This window comes from Globicephala melas, chromosome 9, assembly GCF_963455315.2.
Source record: "Globicephala melas chromosome 9, mGloMel1.2, whole genome shotgun sequence".
Taxonomy (NCBI): domain Eukaryota; kingdom Metazoa; phylum Chordata; class Mammalia; order Artiodactyla; family Delphinidae; genus Globicephala; species Globicephala melas.
This window is the reverse complement of record NC_083322.1, coordinates 27907221-27926972: the sequence shown is the minus strand read 5'-3', so window position 1 is coordinate 27926972 and position 19752 is coordinate 27907221. Positions and strand designations below refer to the sequence as shown.

Here is a 19752-nt window from a genome sequence, read left to right as displayed (position 1 = left end):
GCATCGGCAGGTGGACTCTCAACCACTGCGCCACCAGGGAAGCCCTGTAGTTAGTCTTTTAACCATGATTCCCTACTACCTCTCAGGTACAGAAATCATCAGCATGTAGTTAAACCAGAAGTGTGAAAGTCACAGATATATATATAGAATGAATTCAAAAGAAGACTAAAGATGGAAACCCAAGAATCCCACCATTTAGCTGCTAGGTGGAGAGAGAACATAGAGATGGAAAGCCAAGATCTTTTCTAGGCATGGGAAATGTGTGTGCAGGTGGGACACATCCTGTTGAGTGTTACATGTGATTAAGAGCCCTGGATCATTCTCAAAATATTTGTGAAGACATGTGGATAAAAGGAGGATGCAGAGGTTGAACTTAAGAAAAGAGATGAAAAGAATGTAGCAAACATATTTCTCAATATGCACAGAAGAATTGAAATATGGGCAGAAACATTTGGGATACAATACAAGGAATTCACTATTTTATGCATCTACTCTATATTGAATTAATTAATATGCTATAAAAATGTCTAGGACACAGCTCTTAGAATTTTCCAGAATAAAGACAGTTAATGTAGAAGTTACATATTTTAATTTTTAGTCTTTTGCTTTTTACTGATTTCCTGGAGATCTGGAATCAGCAAGTGCACTGGATTAGGAATCTGAAACTCAAAGGTTTGAATCCCAACTCTTGCACTTATTAGGTGTGTGACTCTGATCAGTTTACTATACTACTTTGAAGATTACATTCCTCTCTGTGAATTAGGGTAAGTCCACCCATTCCATAGGTGCTATGTAGTTTGAATTAAATAACATATGTATAGTAGCTGCTTCACAGTAGGTACTCCATAAATACCTCCTTTAAAAAAATCATTTCTTCTTTGGTGAAGACAAATGGGAACATACTATCTAAGCGGTTGTCTTGTTTTTAAATATACTGAAGTTTTAAGGTAGTTTGCATGTCCATCTGAGTGGAGGGTCATCAGAGCAGTGGTTCTCAAAGTCTGGCTCAGGGACTCCTACATCAAAATCACCATGGTGACTGGTTAAACATGCACATTCCTGCCCTTCTTCCAAAACTTCTGGAAAGCAGGGCTAAGGCACCTGTATTTTAAAAAGCTCTCAGGCAATTTTTTGGCATGCTAACATTTAAGGATTGTATTACAGAATCTTATTCATCTTTGTTTAATGAAATAAAATGCACCATTTATTGTCATCTTTGATGGAAGCTTAAGACAGTTGTCAAAACTATCAAATTAATTTATTTTATTCTTTTCAACTAAAGATTATTAAAAAGTACCATTTGACTGCAGGAGAATGGATCCAGAGAGAAAAACTATAATCTAGACCTGATTTCTAAATATAATAGCTAGTTACATTAGGCTATATAAGTTAAAATTAATTACAATTAAGTAAAATCAAAATTTCAATTCCTCAGTTGCACTAGCCACGTCTCAAGTGTTCCACAACCACATGTGGCTACTAGTTACCATACTGGATGGTGAAGGATAAACATTTCTATCATCACAGAAAGTTCTATTTCATAGTGCTGATCTCTAGGACACCATTTCCCAGCTTGACTCGAATATACTATTTTTTCAATTAACCAGATGCATTTGATATAGAAAAATTTAAGTTTTTTACTTTGCCAGAAACAAATGCAGAAATGATGTATAGACCTTCCTGCCTTTTCTGCAACCCTTCCTCCCCTTCGCCCCAAACCAAAACTCATTGTAGCCTTTTTGCCTTGTTGCCTATTTAACCCTTTATCAACTGCATGCTTGCAATTCAGTGGCTCTCTTTATGTACCCTTCTCACAGAAGACAACTTCCACAGGAGAACTGTGCTGATGGGAAGGCTCTACCCGGATAAAATTTCCCTGGATGGCTCGCCGACAATAAAGGTGCAGGGTTAACTATGTCTGTTCTATGGGCTGTAAGCTGCTGGGCTGGGCTCCTGGGAGGGCGGGAATCTCATGGTTCTTCCTGTAGGAGCTTCATTCTCCAGTGATCCACCTCTTCCTCTACCTCCCAGATGGTTTTCCTGTTAACACTTCCCCTTTCCCCCTGCTGGTGAATTTGTGTTGTAAGTGTAGGTGTTCAGTGCTGGGGTAGAAGCTGGGGGGCAAGAACAAACTGGGGAGGTGGCGCAGTTCTAAAATCCCCTTGCTTTGTGACTTTTTTTCTACCTCAAGACCTGTTACCAGAGAATTAGGAAGCACAAAACAATTTGAACCCCACCACCCCTGAATCAACTATAATCCCGCCACCTAGATAAAAGCTCTGTTGGTACTGTGGTGTTTATCTGTCTTTTCTCTATGTGATGACAATTCAGATCATAGTTTACATTTCTAAATAGTCAGCTTTTTTCCCACTTACCACGATATTATGAAATTTTCCTTTAACATTACAGTCTTTGAAAGCAAACTTTATTAATATAGATGTCCCATAATTTACTTTACCGTTGCCCTCATGTTAAAGTTGATTCCTGTATTTTTCATTAGAAATAATGTGACATCTATCAATGTATATAAATTTTGTGCATCTCTCTGAGCAGTAAGAAAAAAGAAACGCAGAAAGAATTTTAGGTGAAGGGGTATTAATGTACTTGACATAGTCCCAAACTATCTTCTAGAAAGGCTGTAGCCATTTATACTCCCATAAATAGAAAATGTGAGTGTCCCACTTCACCTTTTCTAAAACTGGGTGATAGCTTAAAAACATCTATGCTAATTTGCTATAAAAATATTATATAAATTTTAGTTTTATTGGTATTCCTTAAACTATTGAGGCTTAACAGCTTTCATGCTTGTTGGGCATCTCTATTTTTTTTCTCTTCTAAACAATGTGTCCTTTGTCTGTTTATTGAATTGAGGGTGGCTTTTCCTTTGCTTTTTGCACATTCTTCCAATTGTCTTATGAAGCCTGGTCTAGGGCTCTTTGATTCAGCACCCGCTCTTATGAAAGTGACTCTTTGGGAGAAATCCATCCTCTCTCCTTACCCTCTTTCAGCTCCCCGTGCTCTCCGGTTGTTCATCTCTTTTCCTATCAGACCCTGATCTCAAATGTCATCTATGGCAGTCTGTTCCACCTTAGTGGGATTTTTAAATCACCTAATCATTCAGTGGAACACTCACTTATACTTCATCTCTCCTTATACAGCTAAAGGCCATAGCTTTTGTCAAAGATATCTGAAGTCTCAAATTTCCAGACCTAGAGTCCCAGTGCTGTCACCACAAAAAAATAGGCTAAATTCAAGAACTGATGATGACTCAACTCATCCGTGGAGACAAACAATAAGAGAACATGAATGAGAAAGAATAAGGTATTACTGGAAGATAGAGTTATTTTTAGAAAGACAACAATTGCAAAAAAGCCAAAATTAATTATAAATGAAAAACCAAAAGTTACTGACAAAGTGTTCATAGTTTGCTCATAACTTTTCTTAAAATTTGAACTTTTCTTGCATCTGTCTTTAAAGCTACTATTTCTCCATTAGGTATTTAGAAACCTAAGACAGATATTTCTAAAAATTCTCAGTTGAAAATTATTTAATGTGATTTAAAAAGGTAAATAAAAAATACCTTACCTTTGAAACTAGAAGTGAAATGATTTCTTTTACAGTGTTGTCAATCAAATCATCTATTTTCGAATGGTACTGCTGCTGGATATTAAAAGACAATGATGCATTAGTTGATGTGGACACAAAACTTTTGTCGTAAGTCAAATGTTTTAAAGCTACTAGTTATGGCATATCCGATTTATATACAAAATGGCCATTTTGCACATTAGAAGAACAAAACCTTGAAAACGATCCACCCAATCAACAGTTTTTACATTGTGGGGTTTGAAAATTTTCCCATGTGCTCTGTTGAGTGAAGCAGCTAATGGGGTTATTATATAGATGAATTGAGTTCTTTTTCTTATTCAGGAGAAGGAATGTGAAGGATACTTTTTGTCTTCTCCTCTATAATTAAGGTGGCTGTGTATTTTTCTAAAGGGTTGGTTTAGCTGGAGAAGCAAAAAGACTGGAAAAAGATTTAATTAATACAGCATTTCATGTCTGACAACTCTCATTCATAAGTTATTTTAAATGTGCTCTAGAAATAAAATGAGCTCCCAATTGTTCACACTGAAAGGACCTTTTTGTCAGCACAGGGAGCCGCAGTTTATACAATTCTTACAATATGCTCAAGCAAGGGCAAAATTAAAATTTCATCAACAAAGGTGATAGATGGTAACAAATTAATAGGCCATAAAAGGTATAATGAAACGGCACTCACTCCCCATAGTTTTATTACTGCTTCCTCTGAAAAAGACGCCTTTAAGTAAATGCAAAAAAGATGTATTTAAAATAAACCTGAAAGACTCTTTTTTTGCTTTCTTTAGAGAATACTAGAGAGTCCCCTTCTTAAGCTAGCAGGAGCTTCGGGCTTTGACAGTGTGTGAAGGCACACTTCACAGAGAATGTGACTTGTAAAGACTAACCCTATCTTGATGGTTCAAGGCTTCTTGCAACAGCTAACGTAATGCATAGAGTAAAAGTACTCAGGTCAGTATAAACATTAGACCAACTTAACAGCTGCTGGGTGAATGGTTTCCAAAGATGTAAGTTTTTGAAAGCTATTTTTTCTTCTGAAAACATGTCTCAAAGTTTCTACACAGAACAAAACATCAACTTAGGTCTGCGTTGGAATACGCAGGAATGAGGTCTCCCCACAGGCTCTGACAGTTACAAGCCATCATTTACCTGCACAAATAATGAAGAAAGGAAGCATAATTTTGGAGCATGTGAATTATTTTCTTTTCCTGCTTGTGTGTGTGTATGCATGTGTGTGTTGACAAGTGGTCTAAAATTAAGCATGCATATATGAACAAGGAAATTTCTAGGCATGTATTCCACTCAGTGAAACAAAATACTAAGCGTCCATCTCACGTAAAGCCTTACTGATCCTCAAATTTGTGCTCCCCAAAGGACAAACAGAACGGAAACCTAGATGGGGGATTTCTACTGCTGTAGTACTGACACTTTTGCTTTCAGAACAGCTTGAAGAGAAGGGAAAGGGAAGAGAACAAAGAAAAGCAAGGCAGAAGAGGAAGAACCTGAAAAACCTGGCTGGTAGTTGAGATGTCCAGGAAGCCCCCCACAGATACAGGTACAAAAACATCACTCCCCCTGGCCCCCACCAGCTGAAACTGTTGCAATGCCTCTGCAGTGGAGGAGCTTATGCAAATGAGCACAGCAGCTCTCCCTCCATGCACACACTCTTTTCAAATCCTTCTCTCTCCAAATTCGTGTCTGTGTAGCAGGAAGAGCTAAAATAGCAGCCTGAGGCTCCCTCCTCTTTGGGGTAGAATAAGAAAGGGATACAGGAGATGGGCTTCAAGCTTCTCTCATCCCTCTCACATGGAAAGTGCTACAGAACATTCAGGGGTTGAGGCACCCGAACCTGCAAACAGTTCCATCTTCTTAAATATGCCTTATCCTCCATGTTCATCTCCCTTTGCCATAAACTTTATTTTTAACTCAAAAATAATGAAATGCCATCAGAAGGCTATTGGATATAAAATAGTAGAGCTTATACATGTTAAACTTTTGCATTGGACCGATTTTGTCAATTCTTAAAGTCAAGAGATGAGCCACTGAAGAGGCCATTTATATCCTTTTTATCGAAAGGCAGGGAAAGCCACAGACTCTAGGAGCCATCAAATTCTCCTACTATACACATCTTTTGACTGCTGTTTTCTTTCATATCTAATCTAGCCAAAAGCAGAGATGGAGGGAAGGAGAGAGAGAGAGAGAAAGTCAAAAAGGAAGAAAGAAAATATACTATACATCTTAAATGTGTTACCCAGGGGGCAAACCCAAATAGTATAAGGGTTGCTAGATTTTTTTAATATGGGATTTTGCTACTGTAAATTTCTCTGATTAGCTCTTACACTAATTCTAAATCTGAAAGCTGTTGGGAACTTCCAGAGTCTGCTCTAGCTGCACAGTTGGTAGAGGTGGTCTAGGAGAACTGTGGGTGGAAATGGGGAGGTGGCCTGAGAATTCATAGTTTACATACATATTCTGCAAAGAGAATAGTTCAGAAATGCCACATACAGATAACAGATAATTAGCTAGAAAAAGTTATTCATTAGGAGATCCAGATAGCTTCCAAAGACAAATACAGACACATACAAAAACCACAAAACAGGTAAGAAGAGAATTTATCTGGAGACATTTACATTTCCTAAGCTAAAACTGATAGGTTTTTCATTTAGATTAGCAGACCAAATTTTTGTTAAAAACTTGCAAACTTTTTCTCGGCAACCATAAAAGCCTATAAATAAAATTCCTATCAGGATATTTCAAGTTGGATCAATGATTCTACAGACCAGGGTTTTGGTAATTTCCAGACCATTCTTAGACTAATTCTCCCCACATCTGCCCTCAGAAGTAAACCGCTGCTGCCTTGCTTCTCCAGTAGATGACTCCGAACTTAGATTAAGATGACCGTTGAGGAATTTTTACTTCATGGAGCCCAGGGAATTCAGATCAGGCACAGGTCTGAAATCCTTGCCCCCCTATATGTGGGTAAATATTCTCATTTCACCGGACTGTTCTCATGAGGAAACACGCAAGAAACGAAGACTAATCAAAGGCCACTGCAATCCAGCATTCTTAAAAGATTTTGGTCCTTCTGTTGGATTGGATTGTTCTGGTAACGGAAGTATTATACTGCAACTGAGAACAAATCCCGCATAAGTAGGGGCTCCCGAGTAGCTCCATTAATGTGCTTCCATCTTCAATGGACGGACCATGAGGTACAGTAGTTCTGAGAGCATATGACTGCCTAAGGCCCACGCAGTCATCTGCTTTTCTGCAGGAATGGATAAGGAGGATTTCTAAACACTGGTGGTTTTCTGATCCCCACATCTGTCCCTGAGGGCCTGGCCTGAGATTGCTGACTCATTACACACAGCTGTCACAAGAGCAGATCATTCACTCACTAATCACTCCATTAAATGCTGTTCTGGGCTGTGGCCCAGAGTGCTTGCATCATTGTGTGCCACGTAAGAAAACAGAATCATAATTTAGGAGCCCAGAAGAGGCTTCACTGTGGGTAAGGAGCTGGGAAGGTTTTATCCCAGCAATGACGATATAACAAATTTACTAGAGACTGTGGAGAGGTAATTCCCTTAAATTTAGAAAAAAAAAAAAAAATCTGCTAGGTTTACCAATGTAGTATATATTTTTATAAGGTTCCAAATTGTGTAATAATCTAGTTTTTTCAACAACTTTATTTGTTGCTTGCTATACACTGGGGTCCGTTGGTTCACCTCTGTATGTAATGTATTCACCACTTTGCAATAATTCCAAAACTTGTCTCAAACACGTACAGGGAGGAAAAGCCTGTGCAATTATGTGCATATATTTCCTGGAGATTAAAAGCAAAGTATAAAATACTTCTTTTGCATTGAAATTCTTGTTTACCACTTTTCAGGGTTGCTAATGAGTTTTACACCTGCACATTTTGAACTATATTAATTGTGTGAAAGTTGTGGGAAACTAATTGTCTCTGGTGAGAAGGTACAGGTGCAAACATAATGAACAATAGCAGATTACTCTTCAAAACCATCCACCTATTAATGTAAAGAATCATTTGACAATGCAACAATGTTTTGTCATTTGTGCCTGTTTTGCTTTCAGAGTCCTACAGTGAGTTGTTTCTTACAGAGGAGGATTTTTTTTTTTTTAATGGGGGTAATATTTTTAAAGCAAAAAAAATCAGTCTGCTCATTCAACAAATATTTATTACATGCCTATCAGTATCAGGTACTGCAGTGTATGTAAAAATAAGAACAAATGGATAAATTCAGTATTAATGGAAGAGGCAAGATCATTCTATCAACCTGATGAGAAATGGATGTGTGTATAAAGAGACTTAAGGCAATATTCCCAAGCAGACAATCAAAGGCTTACATCTGGCTATAGAAAACCAAGAGAAGGTGGTTATGAGCCATTGAGAGCCAAGCCAGCTGCCTACTCATTCAGGTAATTAGAGATAATAAATCACATCATAAGAGATCAGAGAATAATTACTGAACACTCTATAACACATACCAGCTACTTAATGTGTCTGTATGGTTGTATGCTGTGGTATTAGAAACACATCTTTTCCCCCTGAATTGCTCAAAGAATGAAAGATGTGTACACACACATAAGTTACGGCCAAATAGCTAATGTTTACCTCTGGGTTAAAAAGTATGAAATTCACAAATAGTGGGCCTTCTCATCCTCTTAGCAGTTACTTAAGCCTTTCTGCTTGGATGAGAATTGTTAGCCCAGTGAAGAGTTGGTTCTGAATTTGATTCCCAGGTGTCAACTGTAAGACTTGTAAGATTTAACATATTCATAGAGCACAAAAGCATTTGACCTATTAAAAAATATTTAGTCAATCCTGTAGGTATAAAAGGTTTTCTTTTTTTTGAAAATTTTAGATTTTATTGTCTCATTAGATGTAGTTTTTTGATAAGAACATGATTAAGATATAGTTCTATTTTTTTTTTTTTTAAAGATGACTGGTTTGAACAAGAAACAAAGTGGTTCAGCAACTTGTGTTCACTGAATACCTGAACACTACAGAACAATGAACTTTGGGTGCATTAAAAATCAGTGAGAAATCCATAATGCATGAATCCTTCTGGAGAAGGATTTTTTTTTTTTTTTTATTGGAGTATAGCTGCTTTACAATACTGTGTCAGTTTATACGGTACAGCAAAGTGAATCAGCTATATGTATAAATATATCCCCTCTTTTTTGGATTTCCTTCTCATTTAGGTCATTAGTTATCTATTTCATACATAGTTACCTATTTCTAGGTCATTAGTTATCTATTTCATATATAGTATCAATAGTGTATGTATCATACAGTCAATCCCAATCTCCCAATTCATCCCACCACCACCACCACCCCCTGCTTCCCCCTTGGTGTCCATACGTTTGTTCCCCATGCCTGTGTCTCTATTTCTGCTTTGTAAATAAGATCATCTATACCCATTTTTTCAGATTCCACATATATGTGGTAATATATGATATTTTTCTCTTTCTGACTTACTTCACTCTGTATGACTGTCTCTAGGTCCATTCATGTCTCTACAAATGACCCAATTTTGTTCCTTTTTACGGCTGAGTAATATTCCATTGTATATATGTACCACATCTTCTTTATCCATTCCTCTGTTGATGGACATTTAGGTTGCTTCCATGTCCTGGCTATTGTAAACAGTGCTGCAATGAACACTGTGGTACATGACTCTTTTTGGATTATGGTTTTCCCTGGGTATATGCCCAGTAGTGGGATTGCTGGGTCATATGGTAGTTCTATTTTTAGTTTTTTTAAGGAACCTCCCTACTGTTCTCCATAGTGGTTGTATCAATTTACATTCCCACCAACAGTGCAAGAGGGTTCCCTTTTCTCCACACCCTCTCCAGGATTTATTGTTTCTAGATTTTTTGATGATGGCCATTCTGACTGGTGTGAGGTGATACCTCATTGTGGTTTTGATTTGCATTTTTCTAATGATTAGTGATGTTGAGCATCCTTTCATGTGCTTCTTCTCCATCTGTATGTCTTCTTTGGAGAAATGTCTATTTAGGTCTTCTACCCATATTTTGATTGGGTTGTTTGTTTTTTTGATATTGAGCTGCATGAGCTGCTTGTATATTTTGGAGAGTAATCCTTTGTCAGTTGCTTCATTTGCAAATATTTTCTCCCATCCTGAGGGTTGTCTTTTCATCGTGTTTATGGTTTCCTTTGCTGTGCAAAAGCTTTTAAGTTTCATTAGGTCTCATTTGTTTATTTCTAAAAGGTTTTCAAACTGTGTTCCTCCTGAGGTTCTGGGTAGTACCTCAGGAAAACCTTGTGTCAGGGAGGAAGAAGGCTCCTGACACAGGCCTGCCTCTTCCCTGCCTCTGATGATGGTTACATCCCACACCATGAGTGGGAGGAAAGGCTGTTATCATGGTGGGCATGTCCCTCACTGAAATCCACATCTGGGTTCTTCTGTATGAAGTGACCTTAAGAGTTGCCTCCTGGTCTTCAAATTTAGAGGTCACTCTCATATATGCTATATGTCATCCAAAGCCCCAAACTCTAAATTCTTCTAGTATTAATGAAAGTACATAATACAGGTATATGCATCTTGAAAATGTTAACAATCACTCTGCTTCTGAATTTATTTAGAATTTAAAGGAGGGTGAATTCATTTGGTTTTAAATAATCTTATCTTTAAAAATTTTAAAGTAGTTTGCTGATTCTGCAGCTTAACAGGGAAGAAACATTCCCCTTGACACTATTTAAGGTATTAAGTATCGACACGTGTTTTAATGAGTCATTGGGTATTGCTATGTAGTGTTATACGCAGAAACCAAAAACCTGAAAATGGAATTAATTATATTATTTTAATTTGAAAAGACGAAAATAAAAAATGTACACATACGAAAATAATAATTCAAATGAAAATGTGCTGTTTTTTTAAAAAAAGAAACTTACCCACTGACTACCAAACTGGATCATGCCATGGGGGGGAAATGAAAAGATGATGAAGGAGAACATAAGGGAAAAATAAAGAAATGATGAAAAGGTAATTACCATGGGAAAAGATGCAATAAAACATCAACTTAAGCAAATAATCTAAGAAAAAGAGATCCATTTCACCCAATCACCACTCTCAACAAAAATAAATCATGGGGTAAAATAAACTGTATTTCTGAGTATAGAATCAAAGAAAATAGAAATCAAATTGAAACAACGGGGTATTTATTGAAGAAAAGCAAAGCCCGATCTTTAAGTACATTTCTACTTGATCTTTAAAAGAAATGGAAACTTTTGTGTAAATAAAATATTTCATGCGCTATTTTCTGTGGCCTGTTTTTTGTATGCAAACTCTGGATACTCTATATTTGTATAAACAAAGTAAGTAGCTTTCTAGCTTTCTCATTTGCTTGTGAAAAGCAAGGTTTATGTAAATACACAACACCTAAGCCGTTAAAAGGTATATCTGAAATTCAATGGCCACTTGTAAAATTTTGGGCTGTCTTTATATTAAAAAGAAGAAATTGACAAGAGCAAAGGATAAAGGGGCATTCCATTATTATAGTAAAGATCAAACACTTGTATGGGGGAACGTGGTCTTTTTAATCTAGTCAAGTGAGAGACTTCTAGAAACAGCATCCTCCTCCACCAGGGCACCCAGTGGTGCATTTCCACATGGGACATTCAGTCTCCACTTACCTCCTGTCCTCCATCCAGGGCACAGAGTTTGGTGCTTTGCTTTTTGGCATCAACTAATACATTAAACATTGTACACACAGAGGCTGGGATGCGCAAGTCAGTTGTTTTGCTTGCCTTTTGCAGCTTGAGTTCGAATGCAGTTCTTGTTCTATTCATTAAAACATGAATTCAGAGTAAGAACTTCTGACATATGTCCCACCTGTTTTGTAAAAGTGAAATCAAAACTACAAGATGCTAATTTAAAACATGCAAATATGGGGTGTGGCATTGCCTGGGAGCGAGGAGGTAGGATGCTCTTCTTTTCAGGTGTCTCGTATGAAAGATCAAACTGTGGTATTCTATATTAAACATAGCTTTTGCAGTTGCTCAGACAATATTTCTACCCAAATGAAGCTATTTGTTACATCTAGTGTGTACTTTTCATGGAAAAACTTCATAGTTGCGCTTAACTGTCTGAATGAATATCCAAGTAGAAAAATCACCTGCTTCTCTATGTTAAAGCAGAACAAATCCTCTGTGTGAGTGTTCACCACATCAAAAAAAGGACAAGTCTAGAAAACACTAAAACACCATAATCAGTGTGCAATGGAGAATGTGTAATTCTTTTATGTCATTTAGGTTTCTCTTTCAAATACCTGAAGTTGCATTTAGGTTTTTTAAAGAAACTGCATAACAGGTAGTTTGGAAATGGTTTTGCCAAAGTATCCAAAGAATATCCATAGATTTGATACATCAGAATCACAGATGACGAACATGAATTTTTTTAAACATTAAATAATCTAATTCATGGCCTTGCTTTACAAAGCCATTAAACATTATTCGAAAGACAGGATTTTTCTTGCTTTAAAGAATTCAGGATTATTAATTGCTCCAACCAGAATCTGTTATTCCCGTATGCTGCCCTCATTGTTCTTGCACATATTGTGAACAAGGGCGATGGGGAAAACAATGCTAATTAGGATGCAATACTGATTTTGTAAAAAGTATTAAAGAAAAGGAAAGCACATGTGGAAGAATCCAAAGCCTCATAACTTATTTCTGGTTAAGTTCTGAAAGAATGTAAATAGATACTCGGAATTCATCCGATGTGGATAGAGAATGCCAGAAAAACAGAACAATTGATGGCAATGATCACCCATGGGGTTTGCCATGTCATTTCACAGCACACAGACACAGTAAGTAATGCATAAAGTACTTAACAGATCTCCTCCATATGTCTCAGGAAGTATTGCTTTGGGAATTTAAAGCACAGTATTCCCAAGGATAATAAGCACAACAGAAAGGATTAATACGGTACGGGTGCTATTGATGAGGGTAATGGTTAGGAGACCCGAGAAAAAGTAGCAGGCCAATTTTATCAATTACACGGGTCCCCAGAATTCAGGTCAAAGGACCTCATGTCCTTGAAATTTCGGAAAAGTGGTACATGTTGAAACCTTCCTTGTGACAATTATATAGAAGAGACTTGGTGAAAAGTGGTATTTTGGGGGTTGGCAGAGTAAGCAGCAACTTGAAAATACATGTCTACCTTTTGACACAGGCCTCTATCATATCACTGGCCATTAGTTTAAGTCTTTGCTCTAAGTGATGGGCAAATTCTTGTTCTGGCCAGTGAAGATCAAATATAAACATTTGCAGTGCATCAAGTTTCCAAAAAAGGTCTTCTGATGTTGCTGAGCCATTGCTAGAAGAAAAGGGAAAAATGAAGAACATCGTGAACTTCCACTGTTAGCTGCGTCACCAATACATTGTTTCTTCTTTTCTGTATCACTTGCCATCAGTGAAAAAATACTACGTAAACCCCCTAGTGATCAATACTTTTCTTTGTTCAACCTTCTAATTTTCCCCTTTCACTTCTTCTTAATGAATAAGGCAAGGAGAACAAAATGGAAATATAGTAGTAGGGTTTCATTAAAAAGGGGTAAAATGAATAATGACTCTTTACTAAGGAAATCAAATTATATACATAGGAACAAATATCTTAAATCGTTCTTTACCAATCTCTAGGATAAAGATAAAATACACATTTCCTCCTAGATATTCAGAAAAGTATGTTTTATGCCAGAAAATTCATATAACAGCAACTAGCAGCTTTAGTTAACTCACGCATATGTGCCTCTGTCATCATGATGACAGCCATGATGATGGCTTCTGTTTATCTGTAGGTATGTAGCCTTCAGGGCCTTAAAATTCTCAGTTACAGGTAAAGGTGAAACAGGTACTGGGAATGAAGTAACAGGCTGGGTAGGGAAGCAAATCTTACTTTTACTTTGAAATGCTTTGTGCCTTTTCTCGTTCATAATCAAACCTAACTTAGTACCAGGTATGGTCTAACAGAGAAAAGATATTCAAGGTGCTCTCAAGTTGGAGCACCATCATATATCTCAGGTCCTTCCATCTATCTAACCATGGAGCCAAGGTCTGCTATGCATTCACTACTATGGTAAAGTTACTCTAGGGACCATATTTTCACACCATGTGAGAAGGTAATTTGTGTCAGAGTATATCATATTTGAGTAAAGGATAATATTATTACTTTTCATTAAGCAAGTATACAGCCTAATAGGAAAATAGATGATTTGAAAATAAAATATTCCTATGTATACTGAAACTTAATTGTAAAAGAGAACAAAAGAAAAAGAAAAAAACAAAAACTGCTGTATGATTCATTTCTGCTTAGCTTTCCAAAATTTTAACATACACTAACCTAAAATTTATATTTTAGGTTTGTAAAAGAAAAATATTAAAATAAAATAAACTAACTTATCACAAGGGCATGGTAGAAAAATTTTATAAAAAAGTCTTTTAAATAACCACATTGTTTAGCTAAATATATCTTAATTAGCCAAGCGTAAAAACAATCACCTCCTGCTCTGGCTAATTAAAAGCTTATTTCTGCCCTGCAGCACCCAGCATCTTCGCTCCATCACCAATCTACTGTGCTTTCCTCCTCCCATTTTGCCAGTAATTCCTCATGATCTCCTCGTCTAGCCAAGATGTCCTCCGAGTTAAATTCTCAAGGGAACGATCACAGCAAAGCAGTGAACACTACCCATAGCACTTCCCTCACTCAATATCTCCAAACCTTAATATTCAGTGCCCCAAATGTATCACTGAACAAAAGAACCAGACAACCATGCTGACATTGCTGCAAAAAATGTTTGAGAAAACACTATAGTCAATTTTCCATTTTGCCATTTATATAATAAAAAATAAGAGAAAAAAGTCCTGAAGCAAAATCCTCCTGTACATCTGTAGTGTACAATTTAGTAGATAGAGGAACTATGTTTTAAGAGCTATTGAATATAATTGTCAAAGAAGCAAATCTACTTCTTATAATATTCTAATTTGGAGAAATATAAGTAACAGCACAACAAAACAACAGCAACAAAAGCCACCATCAAAACAAACCCCCAAATAGTAAAGGTAGAATTCTATTAAAAATGGACTTTCTCATCGTATGTGACAATTAAATCTTTATAGAGAAGATGGATATATGTTTTTTCTGTTCTTTGATGTTATGGTGAGATTCTGAATGATACATGTGCTTAATTGGGAATGTAAGTAAGATAACAAGAGTTTGTTATAATCAAATAGATGAAAAAATGTAAATAGGTTTTCTCTCAAGCTGGCATGTATAACCCACAATTTATTCAGAGCTTTTTCATTTTAAAATTATTTCTGATCAGTGACCTATCCCTAAAAGTATTAGTAACAGATTAAAGAATTCAAACGTGAAAAATGGAGTCTGAGATAATTTTCTCAAAACGTCAGCAGTAAACTTACCTGACTGGCATTCACTTCTAGAGCAAAAAAACCCAGAATGAAGATTTTACATACAGCGAGAGATTTGGAGGAGCACCTCTTAAGGTGGTTTATACATGAGTATGTAGAGATGCATCTTCAGACTCATGGCTAGTTTGGTATTATTTCTCTTTACTTTATCAGTAGTTGTATTTTTAACTCCTTATATATGTGAAATGGGATTTTTTTTCTTGTTATTTAATGCTTTATAAGAAAAGTTAAAAAAAACTTTGCAATGACATCAGAACATGATCAGTAATTCTGGCCACCTTGACACAAAGCCTAGTGTTGAAAACCTTGGCAGGTAAAGATAATGGTAACTAACTTGTAAAACATAATTTTTTATTTGCCCAGAATGATGAAAGTAGAAGCACTTTATTTACAAAGTCACAATTTGTTATAAAGACAGGACATTCCTGTCCTGAGACAGGTTATTTTTAAAAAGGGGCTCCTAATAATGAGATTTAGGGCTCACATATATCTCAAAGCTAATAGAGTAATTACAAAAAACCCCCACTAAATTTCACAAGGCAGTGCCCAAAATAGTGTTCTTCATTAAAATCAAGGATGTTAAACAGATGGGAAATGAGGAAGAAGAGTTAAATTAGAAAACCATGTAAAGAAGTACAAAAAAAAAATCATAAACTTAGAAAGGTTCACTACACTTCCTAGGTAACTGAGGACACACAGACACCACTTGTAAAGCCCAAAGCATTTGCTTGTAAGAAAAAGATTCACATGTAACCTAATATCTTAATAATTATTATGAGTATAGTGTTGATGTTTAATTTGGAGAAAAACTGCCAAACTATTTTGCAAGTTATCATTCTCTTCCTTGGTCTTTGTTTCTCTCTCTTTTTTTTGATTATATGCAGATTAGAATGGGAATAGATTTGACATGTGGTGATGGGATAGGTTTTGGATGTCGGACAACTTTTTAATCAGTATATTCTCTGGAAGCAAAATATATTAATAATCGGAGTGAGAGCTTTGGAGTCAAGCAAACCTGGGTCCAAATCTTGTCTTTGTCATTTGCTTACTGTGAGACACTCGTAAGTTTTGCCTTTTGACTTCTTTGTGACTTAGTTTCCTTAACTGTAAAATAGGGAAAGTGACATTTACCTCACAGGGTTGTTACAAAGCTTAACCGAGATAAAGAATTTGGCACTTTATATAACAAATTCTCTATAAATGGTAGCTGATTTTCTTCTTATAATTATTATTCTTTCTAGCTGACTTCATGAGAGACCTTGTGCAAAGCATGGGCTGTTATTGAGTTCATTTGATTGCTGTGAGGCTCATACTTTTGACAACCATACAGTTATGAGTAATAATGATGATTGACGATACTGTAATAATAATTATAGTAATAACAATCATAATGTAGAATAGGAGTGGTTATCATCTATCGAGACCCTATGCTGTGCCAGGCACTTTTCAGTTTTTTAAAACATTCTCACAAAAAACGTCTTTAAGTTAGGTGTCATAACCATTTTAGAGTTGAGGAAACTGAGGCAAAGGAAGACTTAACAATGAATAAGCTGGGATCTAAATGTGGGGCTGATCGATTTCAAAGCCCATGTCCTTTTCACTTTAATGACTCTTGGTTACTGAATCTGCAATAGGTAGGCTCAGCAAAATGTGGAGTTAATAAATATGGTTTGTAATGATATAAAGATTACTTAGGGCTCCCCTGGTGGCGCAGTGGTTGAGAGTCCGCCTGCCGATGCAGGGGACACGGGTTCGTGCCCCGGTCCGGGAAGATCCCACATGCTGCGGAGCGGCTGGGCCCGTGAGCCATGGCTGCTGAGCCTGCGGGTCCAGAGCCTGTGCTCCGCAACGGGAGAGGCCACAACAGTGAGAGGCCCACGTACCGCAAAAAAAAAAAAAAAAAAAAAAAAAGATTACTTAAAAATAACAAGGTGCATCAAATGATATATGAAAGGACAAAAGAAGAACTTGTTGGTACTGAGAAACAAAGGACAACCCATTCTCTGGAGCCTGCATTATTATTTCTTTAAAGGTGAGACTAAGATTAAAGCAGAAAAAGATTATGTTCTTGAAACTGTTCTTACAAAGGTTTTTCTACATATACAAGATAAATCACGTGGCAGTAACAAAGCTGGAGCCAACTAAGGATCCTGGAGATACATACCAACCGTTAACCACACTGCTTGTCTGAATATGGAGAACTCTGGTTATACCACTTAGACTAGAGTCTACAACCTGGGTCACAAAATGACCCTTGCCCCACAGATTACATACGAACGACATCAAACCAGTGAGTATTTTTTTTAAAAAATCTATATTATTTATCATTGATATGCTAAGCTTAGCTTAATAGCTTCAAAAACTCAAAACAAATAAAATCAAACATAGTATTCCTCAACCAATGATAAATGCCATGCAATCTAAACACATCTGCACAGAATACAGCCCAGGCCATGCACCAGCTAACACACCACCAGGAAATAAGTGAGGGATACACACGTGGACTCATATAAAGAAGCCATCCACGAAGGAGTAGAAAAGCTAGGAATCTGTGGAAGATTAAGAGGCAGACTTGGAACTTTTGGAAGAGCTACATTGGGAAGACTGTTGGCGATATTCCTGTAAAGAAACAAACAACGTGGGAAGGGACCACCATAAGCAATAACTACAGATGGCCACGTGTAAAGTCATAAGGTCAGCATAGAAGAGACAGGGGCTCTGTGGACACTAGGCAAGATACCTACTTGACAGGCTGCCATGTCTCTTGCTCAAAACCTCTGTGAATTGACTGGGCGATGGAGGACTCCATGAGATCCACGTAGCGGACAACCAAGGGCACAAAGATTTCTTGCAAGTGTTTATGAAATTTTCCATTACATAGAAGTGCTGAAATAGTCAAGCAGAAACAGTGTTTGTCAGAGGGATAATATCAGGCATTTGGAAAATATGGACGAAAATCTTTTCTGGAAAGAGTCTGACACAGAACCAATAAAATACAGAGGTCTGGCCCCTCATATTGGATATCGTGTCATGAAAATTGATCAAGAAGTACAATTGACCTTCTATATATGGCTGTCAAAACCACAGATAGATTATATCTCTATAAAATGTTCCTGCCAGGTGGTATGGTTTTATTTTCTAAGAAGTTTAGCACAGGAGGCATCTGACCACTTGCTGGAGATTCAAGGGAGCTGCCGAATTCCCTGAAGGTCTTGACACGTGTAAATACAGCAATTAAACAGAGTTAGAATACCTGTGGTATGCTGTGTATCACAGAAGAGCTAAACCTGTTCAATTCTAAGAGATAAGTTTGATTGCTTCTAAGAGATACATTAGTTTAATTCAGCAGGAGGGTGACTGTGGCCTTGCGAATGTCTATTCTGCTTCATGAACTTTTTAGTTATTTGTGGATTTTCTCCTTAGGCATTTACTTTTTCACATGGGTATTAAAAAAGTCAGCATATCACATGCATTTTTTAGTTGTCCGTTAGTCTTCACTGAATTATGATATAGGACATCCAACCTGAAGCCATTGCAGACGTCTAAGAATTTGCACTACTGGGACAGGACTGCTGGACAACATGCACTTACCTCCACTAAAAGATGGCTGCTTTCTATGTACAGGTCATAGTTTTATTAGAACACAGGTCAGTGCTATAGACTGAATGTGTCTCTCCCAAATTCATATGTTGAAATCCTAACTCCCAGTATGATGGTATTAGGAGATGGGATCTTTGGGAGATGATCAGGTCTAGGGCAGAGCCCTCAAGAACAGGATTAGGATCCTTATCAAAGAGACCCCAGAAACATTCCCTTGACCCCTCCACCCTTGAAGATACAGTGAGAAGACAGCTGTCTGTGAATCAGGAAATCTGGCTCTCCCCAGACACTGAATCTGCTAGTGCTTTGCGTACCGCAAAAAAAAAAAAAAACAACTCAGTTACAACATGAAAAAGTGAAAAGGTTACCAAAACGATTATATTCAATGAACTGAAAAGTAAACTAAACTCAGGGAACATGATTCCTGCAGCTCTGCTCTTTCTCAAGATTACTTTGAATATTTGGGGTCTTTCTGCAATTTCACTCCTGTGTATATATCCAAAAAAACAAGAACACTAATTCAAAAAGATACATCCACCCCAATGTTCATAGCAGCATTATTTACAATTGCCAAGATAGGAAGCAACCTAAGTGTCCATCAACAGATGAATGGAGAAAGAAGATGTGGTATACGTATACAATGGAATACTACTCAGCCATTAAAAAAAGAAAGAAAAGAAATTTTACCATCTGCAGTAACATGGATGGACTTGGAAGGCATTATGCTAAGTGAGATAAGTCAGACAAAGAAAGACAAATACTGTATAATATCACTTATATGTGGAATATAAAAAATATAATAAACCAGTGAATAAAACAAAAAAGAGCCAGTGGGAAGGGGGAAGGGGACTAAGGGGTATAAACTATTAGGTATAAAATAAGCTCCAAGGATATACTGTACAACACAGGGAATATAGCCAATATTTTACAATAACTATAAATGGAGTATAACCTTTCACAAATTGTGAATCACTATATTGTACACCTGTAACTTATATATTATACATCAACTATATTTCAATAAAAAAGTGAACACTGTGAAAATATTCAATGCGCTTATAATACGCATTGAAAGCTGG

At 36.8% G+C, this 19752-nt stretch overlaps 1 protein-coding gene across 3 annotated transcripts in view; it reads right to left on the bottom strand.

Moving 5' to 3' along the window:
- CADPS2 (calcium dependent secretion activator 2) overlaps window positions 1-19752 on the bottom strand; it is a 483312-nt gene that overhangs the window by 52606 nt on the left and 410954 nt on the right. The window contains exons 21-26 of one of the 3 annotated variants that reach the window (XM_070046319.1): window positions 17818-17959; window positions 17573-17692; window positions 12807-12962; window positions 11279-11426; window positions 10538-10552; window positions 3586-3660 (exon numbers count right to left, since the gene is read on the bottom strand). In XM_070046319.1, coding sequence (XP_069902420.1) covers window positions 3586-3660; window positions 10538-10552; window positions 11279-11426; window positions 12807-12962; window positions 17573-17692; window positions 17818-17959 — 656 coding nt within the window. The remainder of the gene's footprint in view (window positions 1-3585; window positions 3661-10537; window positions 10553-11278; window positions 11427-12806; window positions 12963-17572; window positions 17693-17817; window positions 17960-19752) is intronic. The other 2 variants (XM_060305373.2, XM_060305374.2) reach the window with 2 other exon arrangements.